Raw genomic sequence first — 23844 nt, forward strand, 5'->3', positions numbered from 1 at the left:
ATTTTTTAAACTTTGAACACGCGCGCCCCAGGGAGGCGCGCCTCACAGTTTGGAAAACGCTGCTCTAAATACTCTTCTAAGACCACCGAGATATGTGGTTTTATTGTAATTGTGGAATAATATTATAAATAGATTAAAAAAAACAATCATTGTATATTGTACATTGTGTTGCAGGTGAAACGCGTTTGGGACTGATGTGGACATGCATGACCCTGTACAATAGACCACAAGTGTGCTTCACCCCTGTACTCCAACCCGAATGGATGCTTGCATTGGTCTGCATATTCATTGGGTGCATCTGCAGCACCACCACGATCATACTCTTAGCCACCTCGCATTGGGACAGAAACGTCGTACCATACGCCAGATGGGTGGGTTTCACAGCAAGTAAGTAATCTTCGAACTTACCCATATCCAACACTCGACACAGATGCACACTGCGACGCAATTTCCATCTACAATTGCCTTGGTCTCTCTCTCTCTCTTATCTGTGTGCGACCATAAAATCAAATTACCCAAAGCGATTTGCTGATGCATTATTATTATTTATTTTTCCCAGTGGTCCTCTTCTGCTTGGCCGCAGTGATATTCCCGATGGGATTCCACGTGGATGAAATCGGTGGACAACCCTACCAACTGCCCAACAGTCACCAGGTGGGCATATCCTACATCCTGTTCGTGCTCGCTCTCTGGATCACCGTCATCTCTGAGCTCTTCGCTGGAAAAGTATGTCTTCCGCATTTCTAGATGCGCGCTGCTCTCATGACTAGTGCAATCTCATGTCTTAACACTCTAAACACAATTATTTTACTTTTGTCTTTCTCTTCTTTATATTTCTTCTTATTGTAAGGGGTAACGGATCAGTTTCTTTCTATATGTTATATTTTATAAGTCTGTGATAAACGAGATACATAGTATATTATTGAATGTCTTATCTAGTTAATTAAGTTGTCTAAAAATAAAGTTGAATGTTCGTTTTTACCATAGTTGCATCATTTCCTTCCTTCGTTCAATAAATACGTAAAACATGGTAAGTAAAATTTATCAAGTGACTTTGAAAATACAAATACTGTCTGTAATTGCAAGGATACGGTATGAATGGGGAAAATACAGAAAAATTCAATTGAATTTACATAACTTTATTTCAAATCTTATTTAGTTTCAGTTTTCAGTTCATAATAGACATCTAGTATATAACAGGAATTCCATTCATTAATTATTATTTTCTTGTCTTCATTTCATCATTATTTGTTTAACTACTAAAGTGGTCTTGGATAATGTGGATAACGGGATAATCGTCGGGTGGATGGGGTGTGTGTGTCGTATTGTACATCAATTAGTGGTGTATACGAAGAAGTTGAAACATGGTTTTTTTTTTTCTTGTACGAGGAGGGGTGATGGAACGACGTTCATTTTATTTTTGTTTCACAGTGATCGCAAAAATTGCAACTACATTATAAAATTTACAACATTTCCTAAAAATCATTTCACTTGCTTTTGCTTAATTATTATTTTTTTTAAACATTCATATATATATTTATTAAATATATATATATTAAGAAATGATTTTCCTTTTAAAAACACTTAGATTTTTAATAAAACATTCTCTCTCATTTTTTTTGTCACTTTCTCTTTTCTTGATCCTTTTTTTTTCTCTATAGTAGCTATTACATACATTTTATACTTTTTTTTTTGCGTGTGTGTCTGCTTTTCCCATTTTCTTGTCTTGTCTTGTCATCTTCTATTTATACATTTTACATATGTAAAAAAAAAATAATAACATGCACGCCACTCTAATGTACAGATATATTAAAATATAACCGTGATGGTCACTTGGGTCGTGGGGTTTAGAAGTACTGATAGAGTCTGGGCACCTGGCCCACATTCTCACAACTGTTAACACCGTTTACCAATTTGCCATCCTGATCGTCGAAAGGTTTCTGCATTCTCACCACACTCGCGTAACTGTTACGTTTCAGCACCTCGTCGGGGCATTCGCTGGCGGCGCCGTTCGCGTTCGCCTGCAGATTCAGATTCGCGAATTCCACGTTCAACTGCTGCTGCTGTTGCTGTTGTTGCCAGTGAGCAGGCGGTGGTTTTGCTTGTGGCATTTGTTGTTGTTGTTGCGGCGGCGGCGGCTGTTGCTGATGGTGAAATTGTTGCAAAATGCGTGAAGGTGAATGGGGTGGAGGATGATGTGATTGTATGTGTCGATCAGTCATTAGGAGCGGCTGCCCTTCCAGTTGATGGTGCAAGACGTTGTTGGTGGATTCTTTAACACTTTGGCGTTTGTACAGAGGTAGGGGCAAGTTGAAGCCGGGAGGCGGAAGAGTAACAGATGGAGCGGGTGGTGCTTGCGCTTGGATAGGTTGGATCTGAGGAACTGCAGCTGCGGCGGCAGGGACGGTGGAGACTGCTATAGGTGGAGTCTTCACAATGTCCTTGTTGGTGGTCGTCTGTATGAGATATTCGAACTTCTTTGCAGCGTCCAGCCCTTTGGTCTCCAGCAAGTAGAAGTACCAACGTTGCTGGTTGTACGGATTCAAAATCATATCGGCAAGCGTCGTATTGGGTGGCAGTAGACTCATATAATCCCTGAGAGGATTGATGGGCTGTTGCGGCTGCGGCGGCAGCGGCAGCGGTTTACTCTCTGGAACCTGTTGCTGCACACTGTTGGCAAACTGTACGTTGGCGATGTCTTCCGGGGGTTTCTGCGGCATGACAGGTCGGAATTGACGAGGTGGCGCAAAAGCCCACGGGATTGCCGGTCGGAATTGTATGAAATTTGGAGCAATTATTGGTATCCTGAACGGTGGCGGGATCAGCAGATTGATTTCGGGTATCAGCTGAGCCCTGACGTAGTTCTCCTTGAATTTACGGGGGATAAACTCCGGCGCCAGCGGATTCAAAACGTACGTCTTCTTCAGCTCCACTCCGTCCAAGTGATTCCTCAGCGACAACCAAGTGATACCGAAGAGACTCTTGTTCTCCTCGCAGATTTGCAGAAACCTCTCCCAAACCTTACTACATTTACCTATTGAGCAAAGAGCTACCGGATCGCCGACGACGGCGACCAAGCTTTGAGCTCTGGTTATGGCAGTGTTTAGTAACTTTGAGTTGGATAGGAAACCAAAGTCAGAGTCGTCGCCGTTTTTGCAAGTCCTCCTCGTTCGAACGGTTGACAAGAAAATTGCTCTGAACTGCTTGCCTTGCACGTTCAGCACTCGCTCCACCGATATGCCGAACAACTGTCGCTTACGCAGCTCCGATCTTATTCTCAAGACCTGATCAGAGTAGGGCGTCATTATACCAATCGATTGATCATCGAATTTTCCCCACGCGGACGGCCACTGCTTCTTCAATTCGTACACCCTTTCAACTATTTCATATACCTCAGAATTATTGTAGAATGCCGTGGAATTGATATCCTGCACGTCCTCACCACGGGTAGTGAAAAATGTCAAGGGATAATAAACTTCGTGTCTGGGTTGCTTTCCACTGGAAATCAACTTCTGGTCATAGAACGATTCCGAAGTGAAATTGATGATGGCCTCGTGCGCCCTATAATTCTCTGACAGCAGAATCTTGCATGGAAACCCGGATGGGTAATGATCGTATAGTCTTTCGAGCAGACTCACGTGCAATTTTCGATCTTTGGCGATGTGCGAGAACAGTTCAGGACTCAGTTGCATGTGATCACCGGCAAGTACGATCCTGGTATTGTGGTTGGCCAAAGCCAGTGGCATAATTGCCTCGCATTCCATAGCCTGTGCGGCCTCGTCCAGGAATATATGCGTGAAGAAACCGCGCTGCAATTCCATCGTCGCCAAATACATCGATATTGATAATGTTACAACCACGATTCGATATTTCAGGATGTCCTCGAGCGTTGGCATACGGAAACTTCGACCGCTCGGCGACGAATCAATCATGCAATACTGCAACATACGTTAATAAAATAAAACTAATTCAATGTATGAAAACACTCTAGGTTACCTTTTGAACAACTTGATTGACTGTAGCAACCCATCTCTTGTGGTAGTAAATTCTGAGAGGTCTCGCCTCCTCGTGTCCAGATTCAACGTACGGATGGAGATAGTCTTTTATGTACAAATCGGCGGCGCTGTTACTTTGCGTGCAGATGAGGATTCTGTTCTCGGGATCGGATACAAGTTGTTTGATCGCTTGCGCTAATGTGAACGTTTTCCCGGTGCCGAAGGGCCCGATGATTAATACTGGTGGCAGATGAACACACAGCGGTGTAGTGATGGCGACAATCGCCTCTTTCTGTTTGAGATTCAGACGAGGGTCCAGCGTGCTGGACCATTGACGGGACGGAGTCCACGGTATGTTCGGTTCCAGGTAGGTGTCCGGAAAGATGAGCTTGAAATCAGGAATCTTATCTATGGCATAATGCCACTCGCAGTACGGTATTCGGTTGAGTTGAAACTGCACGTTGAACTTGACGTCTTGGTCGGCCTCCAGGCCGAGCGCGGACACCATCTTCGCAGATAATCTCAAGTATATCATTGTCTTTCCTTTATCCTCGATTAAAGCCTCGTAGACTTTGCCTTGGGCGTCCGGCGGATCAGGCGATAATAGTATCGTGGTGCAATTGTTGAGTATTAATCTGCCGGCTGAAGTATCCTCCGACAAGTCCTTTCCTAGGTGCATCAGTGCGAAGAGTTCGCCGCAACTCGAATACTTGGCTGTACTGCTGGCAGTGCTGTTTGGACAAAGTAGATAGCTATGGATGATCATCAACTTCGTGTTCACATTGTATCTAGCTATATGCTCGTATCGTGCCATCTCTTCCACGTAGAGCAACTCGTGCATTCTGGACCGATAATTGTTCTGGGTCAGTCTCTTCTCCATGATGGTAGCCTGAGAAAACACGAAAGTGTCCGACTGCGGGCACGGATAGGAAGAGGCCAGTGTTTTGGCCCATTCGCATTCGGTGTTCCCGTACGAAGGCACCAACGCCACCAATTCTGACGAGAAGTTCACTATATCTGAATTCGCGCTGTTCCACCTACATACAATACATATATTTATCGATTTCGATCAACAATTAGTAAGAAGCGATGGCGCTTACCTTTCGCTGCTGGACAGAAGCACTTCTTTTCTAATCTCGTTGATCTTTTCCATGTCTGTTAGAGGTATTACATCAACGCACAAATGCTTCACAAGGACCGGCTGCGTACCAAAATCGAAGACTATGCTTTGCCTGAACGTGCCGTAGATATCGGCGCAGAATGCCACGGCTACTCTGTACGTGGGAGATTCCCCGAAAGGCCTGTTCTCCGATTTCAGGATCCATTCCTGTCCGTTCGGCAATATATCAATGTCCTTCCAGTCGTCGCCGACGGCGTACTGCAGCCGGATAATACGGAAGTACGTCCGGTGCGCGTCCATCAGAAGTGCTGTTGCTTTTAGGTCGCAATTGTTAGCAACCAATTTGAACATCCAGACATGATTCACGTTCTTTGCTGATATCGATATGGACAGTTTACTGGAGCACAAGTCGTTCACCTCCGGTATACTGTCGCGCATTACCTTATCCGGCGCCGTCGTCTGAATCAGCTTCTCGATGAACTCTTCCGTGTAAGATTTACCTAAAAATAAATCAAAATTTATAACACTACACTTACATAGATTCAATATGTTCTTCAACTTCATGACAATTACAAGTTAGTAACAATAATAATCATATATTGATTTTATGTTTTCAGAATAATAAAACTCACACAATATTTCTACATATTTCACAACGAAACGAATATTAAATTTTATAACAATTTTCAGTAATTTATCAAGCACAACATTTTTATTCGACCTGAAAAATACGGAAATTAAATATTAACGTATACGCGCTTTGGCATTTAGTGACGCAAATAATTAATTAATATGGAAATGAAATTATTCAGATTTGAAATTTGAATTCAAATGTGTATATATACACCATAACTCACCATACATTTCAGTTTCATAAGCTCGCTGCAATCTCATCCTTCTATAGTTCATCCTTTCGCGCCATTCGTGCAGCTCGTCCGTTCCATGAGCCTCCACGCATTGGAGACCGTAGCGACATTGACCGGTCTCCGAGAAGGAATCGCAAAGTCTATAGGTTTCCATCGAGGATCCTCGGGGCGGAGGCCTCCACTTCCAATCCCGCCCCTCGTCCGACATAATGATCCTCTGATGAATGTCCGTTTGACAATGCGCCCGCAGATCTGCCTTATCTTTAAACATCAAACTGCAATACGTGCACACAAACCCCTAAAAGAATTTCAAATCAATTTCAAGTCTCCTGCAAAACAAATATAAATGCGTGATATTAGCATAGATCGCGTACACTCGGTGATTGTGATGTTGTATTATTTACATTGATCAAGCACTAATGGTTCGAAAATGTGTGATATCAATGTACATATATCATCTGCAATATTACAAAAAAAAAATAATACATTCGCTGCCATTACAGTGGCTAATGTTTTCTCACACCTTGAATTAACAGCAGAAAACCATAAGGGATAAACGAGTTATCACAATGCGTGCTATCAATAACAAATACTCTTATATTTACAAATTCCACAAGAGAAACAAAACCCTATTGATATTGCTAATAATGAAACCATAAAATCTGGCAACAAATTATTAAATAAACACTAGAAAATGTTATGCTTATCAGGCTAAAACAAAATCACAAGCTAATAACTAATTTACATCTTATAATTTTCTGAAAAACTTAAATGCATGACCTTCTGCAATCAATCAATTTTTCAATAGGTGTGATCCATGAGAATAAGAATCAAATGCAAAGACTTACAGACTGATCAGTTTTGTCCATGCGAAATGTCTTCAGTTTCTGCTCATAAGCAGCAAGCTCAGACTCAATGGAATTACAGCCATTGACCTGAATTTCATTGTGCAGATGCTCCAAGAACTTAGAGGCCTCCTTCTGATTGGGTCCAATATGAAAAGACACCCATTCTTGTATAGCCAATTCAGCTTCTGCAACATAACAATATATATAAATAAGTATCTCATGCAATTGGATTTCACCTTTCTTCTTTCGTCTTTACCTGCAAATCTCTGTGAATACATGAGAGCAATGATCAACCTGACTCGAGTCTTTGAACCACCCTGCAGATCTCCATTATCAATGTACTGCAAGAGTCTTCGGCAGTCTGTGATCACTGCCTCATTGTGGCCCAAGCCCCTGAAACAGTCCGTCCTCGCGAAGAGGAACGTGATGATCTGCGATTTGTTCAGGTATTTCAATGCGAGCAGTTCATTTAAAATCTCGATAGCTTTCAGCCAGTCTTTGGCGGCTAAATACTCAAAAGCTCTAGCCTCCATCAGCGATGACCATTTTTTTCCGGATCCTCGCGCGAAGTTCTCCGAAACACTAACATTCATTCAAACGTACAGAAGGTACGACCGGCATCCACTTTTCTCATGCAAACGGGTTGGAGCTCTGATTTCTTCCTAGAAACGCCGGAAACACGTTGTTTCTCTATTATTTGTATATTAAACAGATATATATCTACTGCTTTGACACTAAGTTGAATACGTGAATGATGACAGTTTTGGACAGTTTGTTTACAGTTTGATAACATTGGTAACCCTGTCTGAACTCCTCCTCCACCATCGCCGCTCACCAATGGCAGAAACAGAAAGAAAAATAAACATTGCAAATGTACTGAAGACAACTTCGTCGCGGATAAACATTTTCAACGTAATTATAAATAATAAATTACCATCAATCTGTGAGTATTTACGAATTGAATCAAGCAACAAGCACATTCTATCTAATACGAGTTAATCCATTGCAGATGGACAGTCCCAGCCAATCCAATTAGAATGCAATAGGTTATGGTCACTTTTATGGAACTGTCAAAATCAGTTGAGTAGAGAGGATAAATAAAAAGGGAGCATAATAGAAACGATATTTATGCAGAATCCCATAGTGATGTTTACGTGATAAATGATGGAAGAAAAGAAGAAGGAATCGAAGTTCTTGAACATATTTCTAAATCGGAAAAAGTCGCAACGGGATTCCGGCGGCGAACAGTCGCAGCACTCGCACAACAATTCAAACAATGACCTCTCATCGCGCAGACATCAGGGCATATTTAAAAGCCTGCAGAAGAAATGGAACTCGCACCGGAACAGCAAGTCCAACAAGCAAAGAGTTGTAGCCAGTGATCCTGTCCTGGTGGGTTTTGCTCCTTCAATCTCTGTCGATGAGAACAATCAGAACCACATCAACACTGGTCCTCCTGTCATACCCAGACGGACCATCATTTCAAATCCCTCTGACCTTTACAACGATGATGATGACGACGACGACGACATATCCCAGTACCTTGACATGAGTGAATTGAACCAGGTAATGATAATAATAGTAAAATTGTACTTGTATGAATTATATAGTTTATGTGCTATTATTTTAGTCCAAGTGCTCAAATGTGGGCCACCCAAACAATTCGGAAAGCAATAGCCTGGGAACTGAGCAAATCAAATTGGCGAAATTCGGATGGTTCTGGGGGCCTCTCACCAAACCTGAGGCCGAGGCGAAGCTCCATGATCTGCCAGACGGATCGTTCCTGGTGAGGGACTCCAGCTCATCCAGGCACATATTCACTATCAGCTTCAGAAGCTACGGACACACGATGCATTCGCACATCGAATATAGGCCGGGGCAGTTCTCGATCGGGGACGAATTGAGCAGAGCGAGCGTCTCCGATCTGATCGAGGAGGCGATAAGAATATCCAAAGAAAGTGTCTTCTGCTATTCGCGGGGGCGTGACGAGGCTGAGCCCTCCTACCCCGTGCGCTTCATGCGACCGGTCTCCAGGTTCATGGAGGTGAGGTCGCTGCAATACCTCTGTCGCTTCACCATACGACAGTACATCAACGTGGGCAACATACAAAAACTGCCGCTGCCGAGCAGCGTCAAGGGATACTTGCAACAAGGACAATACTGAAGGTTTTCTGTGATTATTTTTATTTTTGTTTTGTTTTATTATTTAATTATATTATCTATATTCATATTTTATTATCCGCATATTGTGCAATGTTGATCGGAGTATGCCGCCGATCAACTGGACGTGTTCTTCTACTTCTTATTACTATTATTATTATTATCAAAAATAAGGTTGCTCGATAATTAATATCGCATTTCTCACGTAAATATTTTGCTTTGCATTAAATTAAGAATGACGAAACAATATTTAATTTATTTATCGAACAACCGATTGTTACATATTTAACTTTTGTTTTTGCGCTTTTGATTTACTTTCGACGAGTATTCTTTGATCGTTGAAGAAGAAAAAAAAAAGGGGGGAACCGAGAAATTTTGCTCAGAAGATGATCATCTTTGTTATTGAAAATCGATTTTCTACTACGCTACACGTACGTCTCTCGTGCACCATGTATATAAGAGATTTTTTTGTATGGGAATTTTGTGATAATGAACATTTAGACTTTATATAAATAATATATATATATATCTACATATAAATTGTGGACTCCTATTTGTACTTTTTTCTATAGGTTACAAGAAACAATTATTTAAACAAGAAAATAATTTTCTTTTTTATTGTTCGGTAAACATTTATTTTTTGTCCAACGAAATAGAAACGTTATATAATTACAATAAGAAAAAAAAAAGAGAGAACAATTTACCTACCCTAAATATATTTTATACAATAGCACTTGGTTATGTCGCTTTATTCAATCCTAATATATTTCTCGCCTGAAACAAACAATAAATAAGAACAGATGCAAATTATTTGCAAAAACGCATCAGATTAGATTACCGTCGTGAAAGCAGCGGAAATTGTGTCTTTGGCTCCTTGTCCCATGAACTCGGATTTGTTCAAAATGTCTTGAAGTTGGACGGCTTCGGTCAATCTTCTGTTCAAGAATTTCCACGTCTCTTTGTGCTCCGCTGAAGTGTCTTGCAATAAATACAATTCGCTTGCTTTGAAGACTCCAGCCAGTGCGACCCTTCGTCCGTACCATTGAAACTGAACAATAAAAACATATTAATACAATTATAGAAACGGAAAGAGGATCAATTACATCAACGGATCTATCTCCCGCGTGGTAACATATATCATCGACCATGGTTAAAAGAGTCGCTAACGCTGTAGGTACATTTGGAGGTAAAGACATGATGGCTATGGCTTGGGGCCATTTCGAAATGTACGGCACGATCATCTGCAACCGTTCCTTGCACGCGCTTTCCACGAATTCCACCGGCGGAATCTGCTTCTCGCCCATTTCTATTCGGTGCTACAAATTTTAAAACGATTATTATTTCTTGTAGTAATTGCATTTGAGCGAACGTTACCTTCTTTAAAAAATCGACTAATCTCTTATTGGAGCTCTTCTGGAAATGCATGACCAAATCCCCGCCCCCACGTGCGAACATGCCGTGCGTTATACCAGGATATCCAACAGACTCCGCCCCCGCACTCAACGCCTCCTTCGACCATCCCAAATCGTGGACGAATGGCAACGAAGCATCCAATATCTTATTCTTAATATCCTCCTCGTACTTGGCGCTATCGCTATCATCCTGCTTCTGACTGGAGCATCTTCTCGTCGCCGTCGTCGTCGTCACCTTCACAACACAAGAAACTGAAATGAGAAAAATCTAACATGCAATATGCGTATTTTCTAGAGGACAGGGGTGTCAAAAATGACTCAAAAAAAATAATAATATAGTATGATTTTATTACAGGAAAATTAAGGTTTAACATTTTTAAATATAACTAGCTCGACGACTCTCGTCAACAAGCTACCCATGACATCGAACGCCGTGAGCGAGGTATTCATAACGTTCATCTGTTGAGCTGAAGTCATCTCTGGCAGATTTCCACCGCCAATCGATACAGACACTTTAGATGATTCTTTCCGTTTGCAATCGTCCCCTTTGGCCGCCTCCTGCTCCAACTCGTTGATCTTTAAATTGTAATGCGCCCGGGACAACCTCAAACCTTTAGTCAGAGGTTCTAAATATTCCTCGGTAAATTCGCGAACGTGATTCCAGATGCCGGTAACATTGGCGCGGTCTCTTATAGCTAGGTATCGAATTAGATTCAACGTCGGGACTATCAGATCCGCCAACTCCAGCAGATCGCTCTCCTCGCGTTTCGGCAAATTCGTAAACATCTTCAGCATGTTGTGGAACTTCTTTCCCGAGAAATGCGAATCCAGTTGGTCCGACTTCAAAGCCTCCGCGAGCATATCTTTGTATATAGTCGTCATGAAGCCGTTCAATCCGCTGTGCGTGCACAACTGCAGCATATTGTAGATAATCAAATATCTTCCGTGCGTATCGAAACTCAGCAAATACGTTTTGAACACGTCCAAAGCCCTCTGCCGATCGCTCTTCAATGGGCAATAAATTATTATCTTCGATATTCCGGTGCAAAACTGCTGATGAACCGGATCCTCTAACATCAAATGCGACAACTCCCTGTGCTTGTTCAACGCCAAAAGCTTCGTAACCAAAAGTAAACTTTTCTCGATAATGAATTGATGTTCGTGCTCGAATCCTTGCGCAATGAATCCAAGGCAATTCTGCAGCAAGTAAAGCGAGTCGTAGATCTTAGGTACGAGAGATCCACCGATATCTTCTTGGATAATCAAATAGTAGAAATTCAGAAGGCTCAATTTATCGATGTCTCCCAAGTTGCTTTCGAATTTCCTATCAGACAAGAATTTGAATACGTCGCACTTTTCGGCCACTCTAACGACAATCTTTTCCGCTAACAATCTCCCTCGACTTTTCGTCTCATTCAAACAGATCAAATCCAAATAAACCAACGGAGTTCCAAATAGATGCAACAGATATAAAACTAATACTCTACTGGTTTCGAACTTGGCAATCAATTCGTCGCTGTAAAATTCGCTGATTTTCGTGTAAACATCACATATCCTATAGACATCCCTGTCTGTATCCATGAGAAACCTTTCCTTGTTCTCTAGATTCAGATTGTCCGGCAACGGGAGTTTCTTGAGGTAACCCTTCACAGCTCCAAAAGCAAATTCTTGGTACTTCAGCCTCACCTCCTCCTCTCTCACCAAAGCCTTGTGCAATTGCTTGAGCAGGTAACCGTATTTAACATCATCATCGCAATCACTGATCTCCTTGTGTAAAGCCAAGATGATATCTTCACTGCTGCACTTGCTGCAAGCAAGATCCAACAGATCAACGCATTGCGTCAATCTAACGTCTTCTTCAATATCCGCTTCGGAGTTGATGTAAACTGTTATACTAGGTACAATCTCCCAAAGATGTTCCTTAATAACGCTCTGATTCGATGGCAAGTTGATCAGGCGCTCCGCATCGACCGTATCGTTCTCGAGGAGGGCCGTCTGCAGCAGAGACAGGAACTGTTCTTGGGCCATTTTTCAATACAAAAATCGCTTCAAACCACTGCAAAAAATGTTAATTTGATGGTTGTGTTTTGCATTTCATCAAACTGACAGACAAATAATTAACCAATTGGTTTTATATTTTTTTTTTTAAAAAAAAGCAAAATAGATTGAGGTTATTTCGGTTTTCAGGACACTTACGTCTCAAGTTGTTGCGGGCCGTGCAAATTAGGGCAGTCAAAGACATAATAATTGTGGGACAGTATAAGTGTCTATCATTCACGAACTAATAATTATTGAAAATTGCAATATATATATAAAATGGTTATCGAAAATTTTTCGGTAACGTTCACTGTTGCCAACTGGTGATAAACATGGGTTATCAGTTGGGTTTCAATTGATTAGCAGATTGTTAATTGAGGTTTGGTTATAAGCTCGAAATTTATTTACTCGAGTTATCATCGGTTTATTTGCGTTGGCTGTAATTGTTTTGTTTTATGTGATTGGTGTAGTGATGCCAACGTGAGTTCGGGATGCGGCGAAAGTAACCAGAAAATCTGTTTGACACAGGCACAGGTGACAGATGCGATATGGTGTTTCTCTGATTTCGAGACAGCAGCAGAGAAAGAGGAAAGAGATGGTCATTGACGGTCGTGCGTGTTGATATTATTTTTGTGCTGTATGTGTACGTATATGGATGTGTGCGTGTTTCTCGCGGAGTTTTTGAATTGAAAAGGGTATAGAGCTGTGGTGATGGACGCACTACTCTGATGCGGTGCGGTTCTGTAAGCGTTCGCTGTGTATTTCTAGTGCCATTAGTTTTCAGTTCTTTCGTCGAATTATGTCGACCAGATCTCAGCTAACTAAAGATTTGAATGGTGAGTGTGCGTGTCCGTCCGTCCGTCCTATGAGCCCTGCACCTCCGGATGCACGGACTACAGAATACGTGCGTTCAGGAACTGAAAAATCAGATACGAATGTTTACAAATCCCACCTTTCTTTCAGGAAAGAAGGGGAGTGTCGATCTATATATACGCACCGTGTAATTGGTGAATCGTCGCCTGCTTGTCAGATGATGTTTGTCAAAAACAATTCCGCCAATCAATTAATCTAATTTAAATACGTTGTTCCTATCGACGTGCGTTACTCACGTTCGCTGACTTATATCTGACAGGAGCCTTCTTGTTTATAAACACCTTCATTATCCATTCGAGTATTTCCAAGTCATTGCCTCTTCCACATCAGCCCGATCCGATAATTATCGATATCAACACTATTTCTAAACATATTCATTCAATTTATCCTTTTTTTTTTTAACAATGAAAACCAATCTTGCGTACACAATACAAAAACTCCAATATGAATATATTGACAATTTCTATTTATTCTATTTAACACAATCAAATCTATAGGATTGAAGAATTTCCATTTGTAAAATTGTGACCATTTATCGGTTTTATTACTCACTGTAAACGCAGGTAAAGAAAACGTTGGGGTATGTTAAAAATGACCTGTGCAGGAAAAGGAAAACAAAAAACGGTGGTCTGTCGTGCCTCAAGGATCACGAAACCGTATTATTTGTTTTATAATTAGATCTTCTGATGTTCTGATGACATAACACAAACTATTGGAATCTTTCATCCTCGTATTGATTATTTTTACTATTTTGATCTATTAATGTACATCTGCAATTTTGTATTCTAGTACAATAATTTGATCGAGTTTAACGCGTTGTTCTTAAAGGATTTGTTAATTCATTTGAATCCAAACGTAACAGTTAATTCTAATGATCAGTTGACATGTTTTTTTTATATATAAAATTAGAAGAATTGTCTCTTTCTGTGACTGTTTGTTTATTATTAATAGAGACGTTATCAATGCGTTTGAAATGTTTATCAAATGAAAAAGGTGCGGTGCGTTCCGTACAAACTTTGCCAAAGCAAAATTCAAGTGCATTCTAAATCCTCGCTCAAAATTCCGAACGGGTTTTAATTACTAATCACCTGCCGTCGTTACAAAGCATGCAGGCGAAAAAGTATTTAGGTAAAATGTGTAAAACTCGTTTAGTTTTCACTGAAATAATTTACATTACTTTCAATTTTCATTAAGTTCTACTGCTTAATTGTGTTTATCGTTTCATCAAATCTATTTATTTTAAAAAAATAATAAATATTGAAAATGTGTGGAAATGTGAATTTGCTCGTAGTTTGTAGTAGTTTTTAATTGCGTTTTCTTCTTCTGTTGCAGAAAGTGTGAAAACATTATTAGGAAAACAGGTGAAGATACTGTTCAAAAATGTGGTCCGATTGGAGACGAAGGGCGATAAGACTGAAAATCGAGTGCTGGTGAGTCAAAAAAAGAACCCGCGTTATTCCCCACAGATTATACGTTATTCAGTTAATAAGATTATAGTTTTTGTCCTTATAATTCTCTCACTCATGTATTTTGATTACGCTTACGTTCGAACATGTGTGTGTCGACGTTCGAGCGAGTCGATTTTCGGTCGAAATGAAAAACTTGAGTTTTAATAAGTTTATTATGATTTTTGCGCAACTCCCGCTTGTGTGTTTGTTTCTTCTGCGTGTAATCGAAGTTGTCGTCGAATTTCCCGGAACGATTACGAGACCGGCTTGCTTAGCATATACATGACTCAATGCGCTCTTGTTGTTTCTTTACGGTAACCGCTATCTCCGAACGCAAATTCTCATTGTGACTGAGCCCTCGCCAAAACAATTTTTTTACAATTTCAATTGCGGTTTTAGTCATATTAAACTCAATCAATGAGCACTTAAGTGTGCGATTTATATTGTTAAGAAACTTGTTAACGCTAACGATTATTTCCGAATACGAAGGTTTCTTTAATTACCAAAGTCGCAGTTGTTATAACAATTGCAAAGTAATATAATTACAAATTCATAGAATGACGATGTTTGAGGTCAAACATAGTTGATTGAGTCAAATTTAATTACTTCGTTGTAGCTGTTGAGAGTTTCATTTGGAAGGAGGAATCTGCTGAAGACATGCAGTGGGATTTATGGGTAGAGCTAGAGAAATAATCAATAAGGCGTCGTTTACAGCGTAAGTTATTAAGAGACCGAGAAAACGTTCCATTTGATAAGTTTCAATTAATCAAACTTAATTAGTCGCTTTGGCAGGTGCAATTGGTCAGCTTCAGAAGAAAAAAGAACACACACACATATAGATATATAAAGCGCGCGCGAGAGAGTGAGAGAGAAAAAAGTAATAGTAAAATCAATACCTCAATTCGTTTGTTTCGAGCGACTTAGAAAGCGGGAGCAGCGAGGGGTCAGGCCCCGGTGGAGGTTGCCGTATAATGCGTGCGATTTTATTTTTAGCCGCGATTTGTAATTTGCGATGTTCCGTCGAATTTCTTCCGTTGCTTCGCCTTTGCATTTTCTTTTCCGTGGCGTGCATTTTAAAACAGTTTAACATCGTTATTATACAATGTACAGAATATACATGAAGCGAGCGAGCGAACGAGCGAGCACACCTACTTCGGTTTTGTTTCTTCCATTATTGTTATTTCAATGCACTAATAAAATGCGACCTTCGTACATGATCAACTGTGGCCAGTTTAAATTTCCATTTGCTGGAGTGAATCATCCAGAAACGTCGTGTTGGCGATGGGTGGCAGCGATCCGATTATGATGATGGTGTTGTTGTTGATCATCATCATCATCGTAGTTGTTATTGGTGGTCATGCTGCGGGTCACAAGTTGTCTCCCAAGACGCTAATTGCGGCAGAGATCCCTTCAAGATCCCTTCTGGGCAAATGGCCCAGATTTTAATTAACATTCATTAAAAACTTCGCCCATTTTAATTAAGCGCGCGCCCGAGCTTTTTTTCTTCTGTTCCAACAATAACAAATGTTGCGCGTTTCTATCTTGTCTCCTCTATGTTGCATGACGATGATCTCTGCAGCTCGAGGCTGCTTCGCGGATCCCAGTTTCTTCCCTTAATTAGTTTGATGTCTGTCTTCGGTGTTGTTTTGCTGCATTATTCTTTAAAAATACTAATAATAAATTGCTATTCAACGTAAATTTCAATGTTTTGCGCATTTCTTTAAAAAAATCCGCTGTGATAGGACTGCTAATATTTGTGAAACTTTCTCTGCTCGCACATACATTGAATTACAAACATTTATCATACCATTCGCACCTTCATATTAACGCAAAGCTAAAATAAATTGTTACAATTTAGTTTAGAAACTGTTTTCCAATTGTAAAATTCAGTTAGACCTTTATGTGATTAATTAATTAAGCTTATTTCATCAATAATAAAACTTAATTAAAGTTTCATACTTTTGTCTTGTAATTAAAACATTGCTAGATTATATAAATTCCCTTTAATTTCTACTTGGAAGATGGAAATACCCGCGGCTAAACAGTTTTGAATTTTTTTTTACATCGTTTAGTAACTTTTAACTTTGCTACGTTGGGAACTCTGCTCGCACCTTGTTTTGACAGATGACAGATTTTCTGTTATTCCCTGTTTATTATTATTATAACCAGTTTTCTGGTAGTTCCAACAATTTTCCAAACTGTTTTTCTATGTGAATATATATCACGGGAAATATATTATTTTAATATACATATTTACAACAAACTATCATCATGGGGAAGAAAGCAGAGGTGGGAACACCCAAGTACATTGCTAACAAGATGAAAGCGAAGGGGCTTCAGAAGCTGAGATGGTACTGTCAGATGTGTTCGAAGCAGTGCCGAGATGAGAACGGTTTCAAGTGCCACACAATGTCTGAATCACATCAGCGGCAGCTGCTGCTGTTTGCTGACAACTCAAAGAAGTACATGGATGAATTTTCTTATGAGCTGAGTAGGGAGTTTGTGCAGATCTTAAGGAGACAGTTTGGTACGAAACGCGTTGCTGCCAATAGGGTGTATCAGGAGTACATTGCTGATCGTAATCATGTCCATATGAACTCCACCAGATGGGTAACACTGACTGGTTTCGTTAAATGGCTTGGGAAAACTGGAAAATGTATCATTGATGAGACTGAGAAGGGTTGGTATATTACCTACGTTGAGAAAGATCCAGATCAGATTGCCAAGGAGGAGAGGAAAAATAAAAAAATTAAAATGGATAAGGACGATGAGGAACGCACATTGGAGTTTATTGAGAAGCAAGTGAAACATGCCCAAGAGGTTGGTGGAGAAACGTCGGAGCCAATGTATACGGAATTTGTTAGGGAGAATGAAGAGGAAAAGCTTGCACTGGATATTAAGTTGGAATCAAAGTCAAAGGTGATGATGATGGTTTCCAGTATGACACCACTTAATAAATTGGTGAAACCTGGTGGATCCTCTGATGATGTGTTCAAGAAACCCAAGGATAGAAAGAGGACAGCTATGGAAGAGTTGATGGAGCAGGAGGAAAAGAGGAAAGAGAAAAATAATCGGAAGGATTACTGGTTGACTGAGGGCATTGTGGTAAAGGTTATGACAAAGTCTCTAGGGGAGGAGTATTATAAGGCTAAAGGCGTGATTAGGGAGGTCAAGGATAGGTATTGCGCTATTGTCAAGCTGTTGGAGGGCGGCAAGAAGATCAAGTTGGATCAGGAGCATTTGGAGACGGTTATACCGGCTATCGGGAAGTTGGTGAAGATTGTGAATGGAGCGTATCGGCGTGAAACAGCTACACTCTTGAACATTGACGAGCGTAATTACTGCGCGGATTTGGAGATCCAATGCGGTGTGCTCAAAGGAAGGAAAATCAAGGGCATCGAGTACGAAGACTTTTGTAAAATCGACGACCAAGAATAATATTTTTAATAAAAGAGTTTTTGTAAATAATTAAATGAAAAACAAACATTTAGTCCCCCATTTACTTGCTAATAATTGTAAATGTACGATGTAACAATATGATATACAATAAATGTGATGTAATAAAAAATACTAGAGAGAGAGAATTAACAGATTTGTTTTTATCAATGGTTATTGTTATATTTCAGGTGTTTTCACCATGTCGAATCCTCCTTCTCACGGCAAAAGTTCCCACAAGAGTAAGTGTTCGAGCTGCTGCTGCTTGCTGATGTGAAAGCGATAAATGTTGATGAGCAAATTGCGCGTGTTTTCAGATCGATTGCCATTTTCACTACCTGGAAATCCAGGCGTTGGAAAGCAAGCGAGGAAATCAGCTCAGCATAACGGTGAACGAGAAGACTTACTCCTTCCTGACCGGAGACGATTCCACGTCCAGCCAGGAGGTGGACAGCATGATTTCCGCTCTAGCCACTGCCATTAGGAACATCTTCCCAACGGTGTCCCTACATTATATAATCAGGAAAATCGAAGTGATTCCGTCGTCGCGCCTTCAGGTATTAAGGGACATAGAAGCTGTCGGAAGCAACGTTCGAGAGGTCGGACCGTGCGGTGGTTTCTCCACGCAATACGCATGCATGTGCGACTACTTTAATATGCCGTATCGGGAGGAGGTCGCCTGGGACGTGGACAACATCTACGTATCTCTGAACACGCGCGAACTTTGCCTCAAGGATTTCGATCATTTGGATCAGAAGTAAATTAAAAAAAAAAAACACCGCTTCAATAACTCTTATTATTATTAATCGTTCCATTCTTTCAGAGATTTAATACCAATAATTAGCGCTTTAGAGTACAACACGTGGTTCACCAGATTACGTGTTAACCACGTGAAGCTGTCCCACGACGTTATGGAGAAGGTGCTCAACGTGTTGCGTAAATCTTTGAGCCTGGAGGAACTGTATTTGGACAACCTGACGCTTAAGGCGGACTTCATCAACAAACTGACCGGCAACATCAAGTCCAACAGGATAATTCCGCTGCACACGATCGACCTCTCCAATAATCTGATCGAAGATAAAGGTGCAGTAGTAGTGATCAGTCATATCGAAGCATTCGAATCATAACATTAACGCATAACATTTTTTAGGTGCTATTAACTTGGGTGCTTGCATTGGTGAATTGAACAAGGGCTTGGTTCATCTCAACCTGTCGCACTGCAGCCTCAGTCCGAAGGGCATAAACCAATTGTCTAATCTACTGAATAACAGAAGCAGCCTTTACAATACTCTCACCTACTTAAACTTAAGCGGGAACAGTTTGAAGGATGACATTACTGTAAATCTTGATATACATCACCGATTGATTAACCAACAACTACTTATATGTTTTTTTTTTATTCTCTAGCATCTGCATACATTCCTCGGACACCCGAACGCTTTGAGTTACATCGATATTTCGGCAACTGATATTATCTTGGAGAGTGTTTTTGGGTCGTTGGTTAAAGGCTGCACCACGAATCTGGTGCATCTGAACGTGTCACGAAATCCATTCAGCAGTAAGAAAAGTAAAGAAGCTCCGATCGCCTTCAAACAGTTCTTCAGCACTACGTTGAATTTGAAGTACTTGAACATGGCCCATTGCAAACTGCCTCAAGAAGCTCTCAAGTAATAACAAACAATTTTCTATATGGGGAAATTGAAAATAAAATGCGTTCTGTTTCAGAAATTTGTTATTAGGTTTAGCGTGCAATGAATTTACCAAAGAAATTACCCTGGATTTGAGCAACAATTCTCTGGGAGCGCAAGGAGCTCACGTGATCGAGTCTTGCATCCACGGTGTAAGATGCATCTCCAGCCTGGATATCTCCGAGAACAGTAAGAATTTAGATTTAGTGTTGATCTTAAGATTGATTTGATTTGTTTTTGTAGATATGGATGTAGATTTGGCGGCCGTGGTGATAGCCATCAGCAAGAACAAATCGCTCAAACATCTGAGCATGGGCAGAAATATGACAAACATGAAGGCTAAGCATGTGTCTACGGTTATGGACGCCGTAGTGCAAATCATCCAAGACGAGGAGTGCACCCTGCAGACTCTTTGCATACCCGATTGTCGCTTGAAAGCGGACCTGCACAACTTCTTCAGCGCTTTGGGAAACAACAAGTGTTTGGAGTCCATCGATATCACCGGCAACATGATCGGTGATTCGGGCGCCAGACTTCTGGCGAAGGCGCTCCAGATCAACAGCAAGTTAAAGTCCATACTGTACGACAAGAACAACATAACTCTGCAAGGATATTTCGATATAGCGTACGCGCTGGAGAGCAACAAGACCGTGCAGCACATGCCGTTCCCCATTTACGACATCACGCCCTGCATGAAGGCCAACGCGGATCGGGCGGACAACGTGATGAGGAAAATCCAGGAGCTGCTGAACAGAAACGTGTCGCCGCGTAAGAATAATATGAAGAAAATGAAGGTTCTGCAGCCCGGATTTTTACTGAGTTCGAAGCAGCACGCCGTGGATCGTCTGGTGAACCAAACCAACGACGTGATAAAGAACTTGGGCTCGGATTCGGTGGCAACCAACAACGATATCAATCACGCCAGTGGAGTGATGCAGGACGCCGATAACTGCAAGAGGTTGTTCGGTATTTTGCAGGAGGTTGCGCAGCAGAAGGACGAAGTGCATCCAGTGAAAGTTAAGCTGCAGCAAGTCTCCGCGGATGTTCATTCCTGCGTCAACGAATACTTGCAGGTCGGTCTCTAATTCAAAGAAATAAATATAAATCAATAATCTTTTTTTCTATTTAAAGACTATAACGGAGAAGATGCTGAAGAGCAGCAAGGAATTATGTCCGTATGTCCTGAACGATAATCACGTGATGCAAGATATTAAACGCGATTGCAAGAACAAAAAGCAGATTCCCTTGGAGTTTATTACTAATTCGATTAAGCATCAAGCCGGAACGGATATTATGAATAAACTAGGGTAAGATTAGCTCAAATTAAATTCTTAAGAATCATAACATTAAATATATATTGCAGTGAATTGAATTTGATGATTGCCTCCTACGTTTCTGAACAAATAACCGATGAAGTCTTTGAAACCCTGATGCGCGGTTACAAAGTGCTGTTAGGTGATAATACCGGTATCAGGATCGATTCACCGCCGAGAAGATCGAGACTCAGCAGTTCGGATAGCTCGAGGCACGGAGCCAGTGATATTTCCATTACGGATAGCAGCCACCAGTCGGATCATTCGCCTTTGGTAAGATTTACAAATGTTTCTATTGCTTAACTACTAAATTAACATTAATTAACATTATGAAAAACCATACGTTTTTGCACTGTTTCACGCAGAAATTGGAATATTTAAATCTCGTAAGTACACGGTAGTGTTTTCGTTTGTTAGTTTTTATTTAGTAATTATTTACGTATTGATTTTGATTCATTATTTGGATTCATTTAGGCGACGCCGCATCTGTCCATAAAAAGGAAAAGTTTGCATGGACGCAAGTTACGTCCTAAATCGGTCGTGGACAGCGTAGAAGGATTGTCGGCTGACGATATTCCAAGCCTGTTACCTTCTTTGCCGAGGAACTCGGAGGAGGAGGATTCTGTTACGGAACTGCCGAACGCCACGCATCAGCTGCAACATTTAGTTAAAGGTCAGTAATTTTTATAAATTTGATTGTTGATATTTTGAATGGTGGTTGTTGTTGTTCTAGGTCGCCCGAGGAGAGTGAAAACGCGAGCACCGACTCGGCCGCTGCTCAGGCCGAGCGATGTCATCGACACCGGTATACCGGATCTTAAGGAGGGTTTGGATACGTTCTTCAGGCCAGGTTCGGTGACCCCGACATCGGATGACTGCGGCGGCTTCAGTTCGCTTCCGCCGATGTGCGACGGCAGCGGCGAAAGTCCGAGCAGGGATTACTCATCGCCGGCACTGAGCGAGGGCAGGAAAACGCCTAAACTGGCGCGCAACTCGCCCCAGCTCAAGGGTCTGATGATACCCGCACCGAGATCCCGTTCGACTGATAACTTGGAGAAGTACTCGCCGGCGGCAGCTAGAAGGGTGGACACGGCTTCACCTTTGACACGTCGCGCGACCGGTGATAGCCTGCTGTCGCAGGAGAGCATCGACACTGACGTCGACGTTTCTCCATGCGGAAGTATAACCCGAACCATCACAACAGGTACATTTTTTTTTTTAATTTAAAGGTGCACGATTTATATATATATTATATTTTGTTTGTTGTTGTTGTTGAAGATGATGGAAAGTCGAAAACGGGACCGGCCATTGCGCCGAAACCCAGACCGTGGTCGATGGTCAACGCAGAACATCACAAATCCGGCGATACTTTGCTCAGCGATGGTTCTTCGCCGGCCCAATCCACTGGTAACACTCCGGATAGTGGAGATGCCTTGGACGGGGGCGGCTCCGAATCGTCATCCATCGACAGGAAGATCGTCAAGGATTTGAAGGCTAAGAAAGCAGGTTAGTGTACCGGCGGTACAAATGAACCTTGAACGATTTTTGCCTCGATCATCTCCACTTTGCTTTCTCATCCTTTTTATTTTTATTTTATTTTTAATTATTTATTTATTATTTGTTGCTTCCTCGTTATTTTTTCGTTGCTTTTATTTGTTTTGGTTTCGTTTGAAAGGGTTATTGCAGAGCTACTTTCCCGTACGCGAGGATTTCCGGTTTCTTAGCAGGAATAAGGTACACACACATTTCAATCATCAGTTATTATTTTATATACAGTAACAGTCGAAAAGATTACACAATCAGAGTGATAATTATTAATGGTTTCAAAGAGATAATAAACGATTCTCAATGTTTCGACTGTTATCATATATAATTATATATGCGCTATCTCTAATATGTTTATTCTTTACACGTTTTTAACCCTCGATCTAACTCTTCGTGTAGTGTAACTGTGAGAAATATTACCATCAATTTATTTATTCCTTTTTCTGTGTCTTTTCCAGGGGATAGTGGTTGATAGAGGACGTTTGTTGAGTACTGGTAGCATAGAGCGGAGGAGAGACAGCAATTTTAACTGCAAGGGCACGGAGGACGCCCACTTCGGTAGGTGATAGGTTTTAAAAGTTACAGAGCGAATCAATATTTTTGGAGATATTAAAAGAAAAAAAAAAACAAAGAGAAAAATTAAAAAAAAAAATAACGCGCGATTTGCCTCTCTTCCCACGATATTTAACTATTATAAATATTATACATACATTAAGACTTAAGGGATATAATTAGTAAGGAACTATATATATACATATTCTATTTTTGACTCTAGAGATTCGAAGAAAAAGAAGAGAAAAAAAAACAAACAAATTGTAATACAGTAAAAAAAAACAATCTATTTTTCTTAAGTGATTATTCTACTAGGTTATATTAATCGATTAATTTTCGTGAAGGAAAATGAAATATTTTGAGAAACAGATCAGAGAAAACAACAAAACAAAAAAAGAGAGAACAAAACTCAACCCCCATCCCCACCACCCCCCAAATGTGATATTTTTAGAGTGAAAATACTTTGTTTGTTTCATAAGTTTTAATTATTTTTTTCCCCTTCATTTTCTTTTTTTTTATATCGTTTCGTTTAATTTATTTCGGTGCAATGCA

The 23844-nt window shown here is 40.8% G+C and overlaps 7 protein-coding genes across 10 annotated transcripts; 4 read left to right on the forward strand and 3 right to left on the reverse strand.

The window, feature by feature from the left end:
* Nucleotides 1-133: 133 nt before the first annotated feature.
* LOC108556724 (uncharacterized protein C16orf52 homolog A) lies at nt 134-981 on the forward strand. Its single transcript, XM_017912933.1, has 2 exons — nt 134-387; nt 560-981. Exons 1-2 carry the CDS (start codon nt 195-197, stop codon nt 745-747), a joined length of 381 nt encoding a protein of 126 aa, XP_017768422.1. The 5' UTR covers nt 134-194; the 3' UTR covers nt 748-981.
* A 646-nt stretch (nt 982-1627) lies between these two features.
* LOC108556725 (probable helicase with zinc finger domain) lies at nt 1628-7575 on the reverse strand. Of its 2 annotated transcripts, XM_017912934.1 has the most exons (6): nt 7086-7575; nt 6830-7014; nt 5973-6279; nt 5096-5615; nt 3997-5032; nt 1628-3938 (listed from the first exon to the last, which is right to left on the reverse strand). In XM_017912934.1, the coding sequence occupies exons 1-6, from the start codon at nt 7420-7422 to the stop codon at nt 1848-1850; spliced, it is 4476 nt and encodes a 1491-aa protein (XP_017768423.1). In that variant the 5' UTR covers nt 7423-7575; the 3' UTR covers nt 1628-1847. The 2 variants fall into 2 exon arrangements, with proteins under 2 accessions (XP_017768423.1, XP_017768424.1); XM_017912935.1 differs by lacking the exon at nt 7086-7575 and having other exon boundaries at nt 5973-6310; nt 6830-6906.
* A 108-nt stretch (nt 7576-7683) lies between these two features.
* Nucleotides 7684-9549, forward strand: LOC108556729 (suppressor of cytokine signaling 6). Its single transcript, XM_017912941.1, has 3 exons — nt 7684-7772; nt 7839-8395; nt 8460-9549. Exons 2-3 carry the CDS (start codon nt 7991-7993, stop codon nt 8991-8993), a joined length of 939 nt encoding a protein of 312 aa, XP_017768430.1. The 5' UTR covers nt 7684-7772; nt 7839-7990; the 3' UTR covers nt 8994-9549.
* Nucleotides 9550-9727: 178 nt separating this feature from the next.
* Nucleotides 9728-10293, reverse strand: LOC108556723 (ubiquinone biosynthesis protein COQ9, mitochondrial). Its single transcript, XM_017912932.1, has 3 exons — nt 10093-10293; nt 9828-10037; nt 9728-9763 (listed from the first exon to the last, which is right to left on the reverse strand). The coding sequence occupies exons 1-3, from the start codon at nt 10291-10293 to the stop codon at nt 9728-9730; spliced, it is 447 nt and encodes a 148-aa protein (XP_017768421.1).
* A 436-nt stretch (nt 10294-10729) lies between these two features.
* On the reverse strand, nt 10730-12687 carry LOC108556727 (glomulin). The gene is made up of 2 exons (XM_017912939.1): nt 12598-12687; nt 10730-12457 (listed from the first exon to the last, which is right to left on the reverse strand). Exon 2 carries the CDS (start codon nt 12427-12429, stop codon nt 10762-10764), a length of 1668 nt encoding a protein of 555 aa, XP_017768428.1. The 5' UTR covers nt 12430-12457; nt 12598-12687; the 3' UTR covers nt 10730-10761.
* A 514-nt stretch (nt 12688-13201) lies between these two features.
* Nucleotides 13202-23367, forward strand: LOC108556726 (F-actin-uncapping protein LRRC16A). 3 transcript variants are annotated; one of them, XM_017912936.1, is made up of 17 exons: nt 13202-13274; nt 14644-14741; nt 18386-18436; nt 18512-18951; nt 19018-19277; nt 19345-19532; nt 19602-19861; nt 19920-20071; nt 20126-20955; nt 21014-21189; nt 21246-21468; nt 21561-21581; nt 21670-21868; nt 21929-22399; nt 22474-22701; nt 22871-22929; nt 23199-23367. In XM_017912936.1, the coding sequence occupies exons 1-17, from the start codon at nt 13238-13240 to the stop codon at nt 23304-23306; spliced, it is 3801 nt and encodes a 1266-aa protein (XP_017768425.1). In that variant the 5' UTR covers nt 13202-13237; the 3' UTR covers nt 23307-23367. The 3 variants fall into 3 exon arrangements, with proteins under 3 accessions (XP_017768425.1, XP_017768426.1, XP_017768427.1); XM_017912937.1 differs by lacking the exon at nt 21561-21581; XM_017912938.1 differs by lacking the exon at nt 22871-22929 and having other exon boundaries at nt 23199-23304.
* LOC108556728 (DNA/RNA-binding protein KIN17) lies at nt 16840-18355 on the forward strand. The gene has a single exon (XM_017912940.1). The coding sequence runs from the start codon at nt 17031-17033 to the stop codon at nt 18195-18197; it is 1167 nt and encodes a 388-aa protein (XP_017768429.1). The 5' UTR covers nt 16840-17030; the 3' UTR covers nt 18198-18355.
* Nucleotides 23368-23844: the final 477 nt, after the last annotated feature.

Source organism: Nicrophorus vespilloides, unplaced genomic scaffold (genome assembly GCF_001412225.1).
Source record: "Nicrophorus vespilloides isolate i.1.1-1 unplaced genomic scaffold, Nicve_v1.0, whole genome shotgun sequence".
NCBI lineage: Eukaryota > Metazoa > Arthropoda > Insecta > Coleoptera > Silphidae > Nicrophorus > Nicrophorus vespilloides.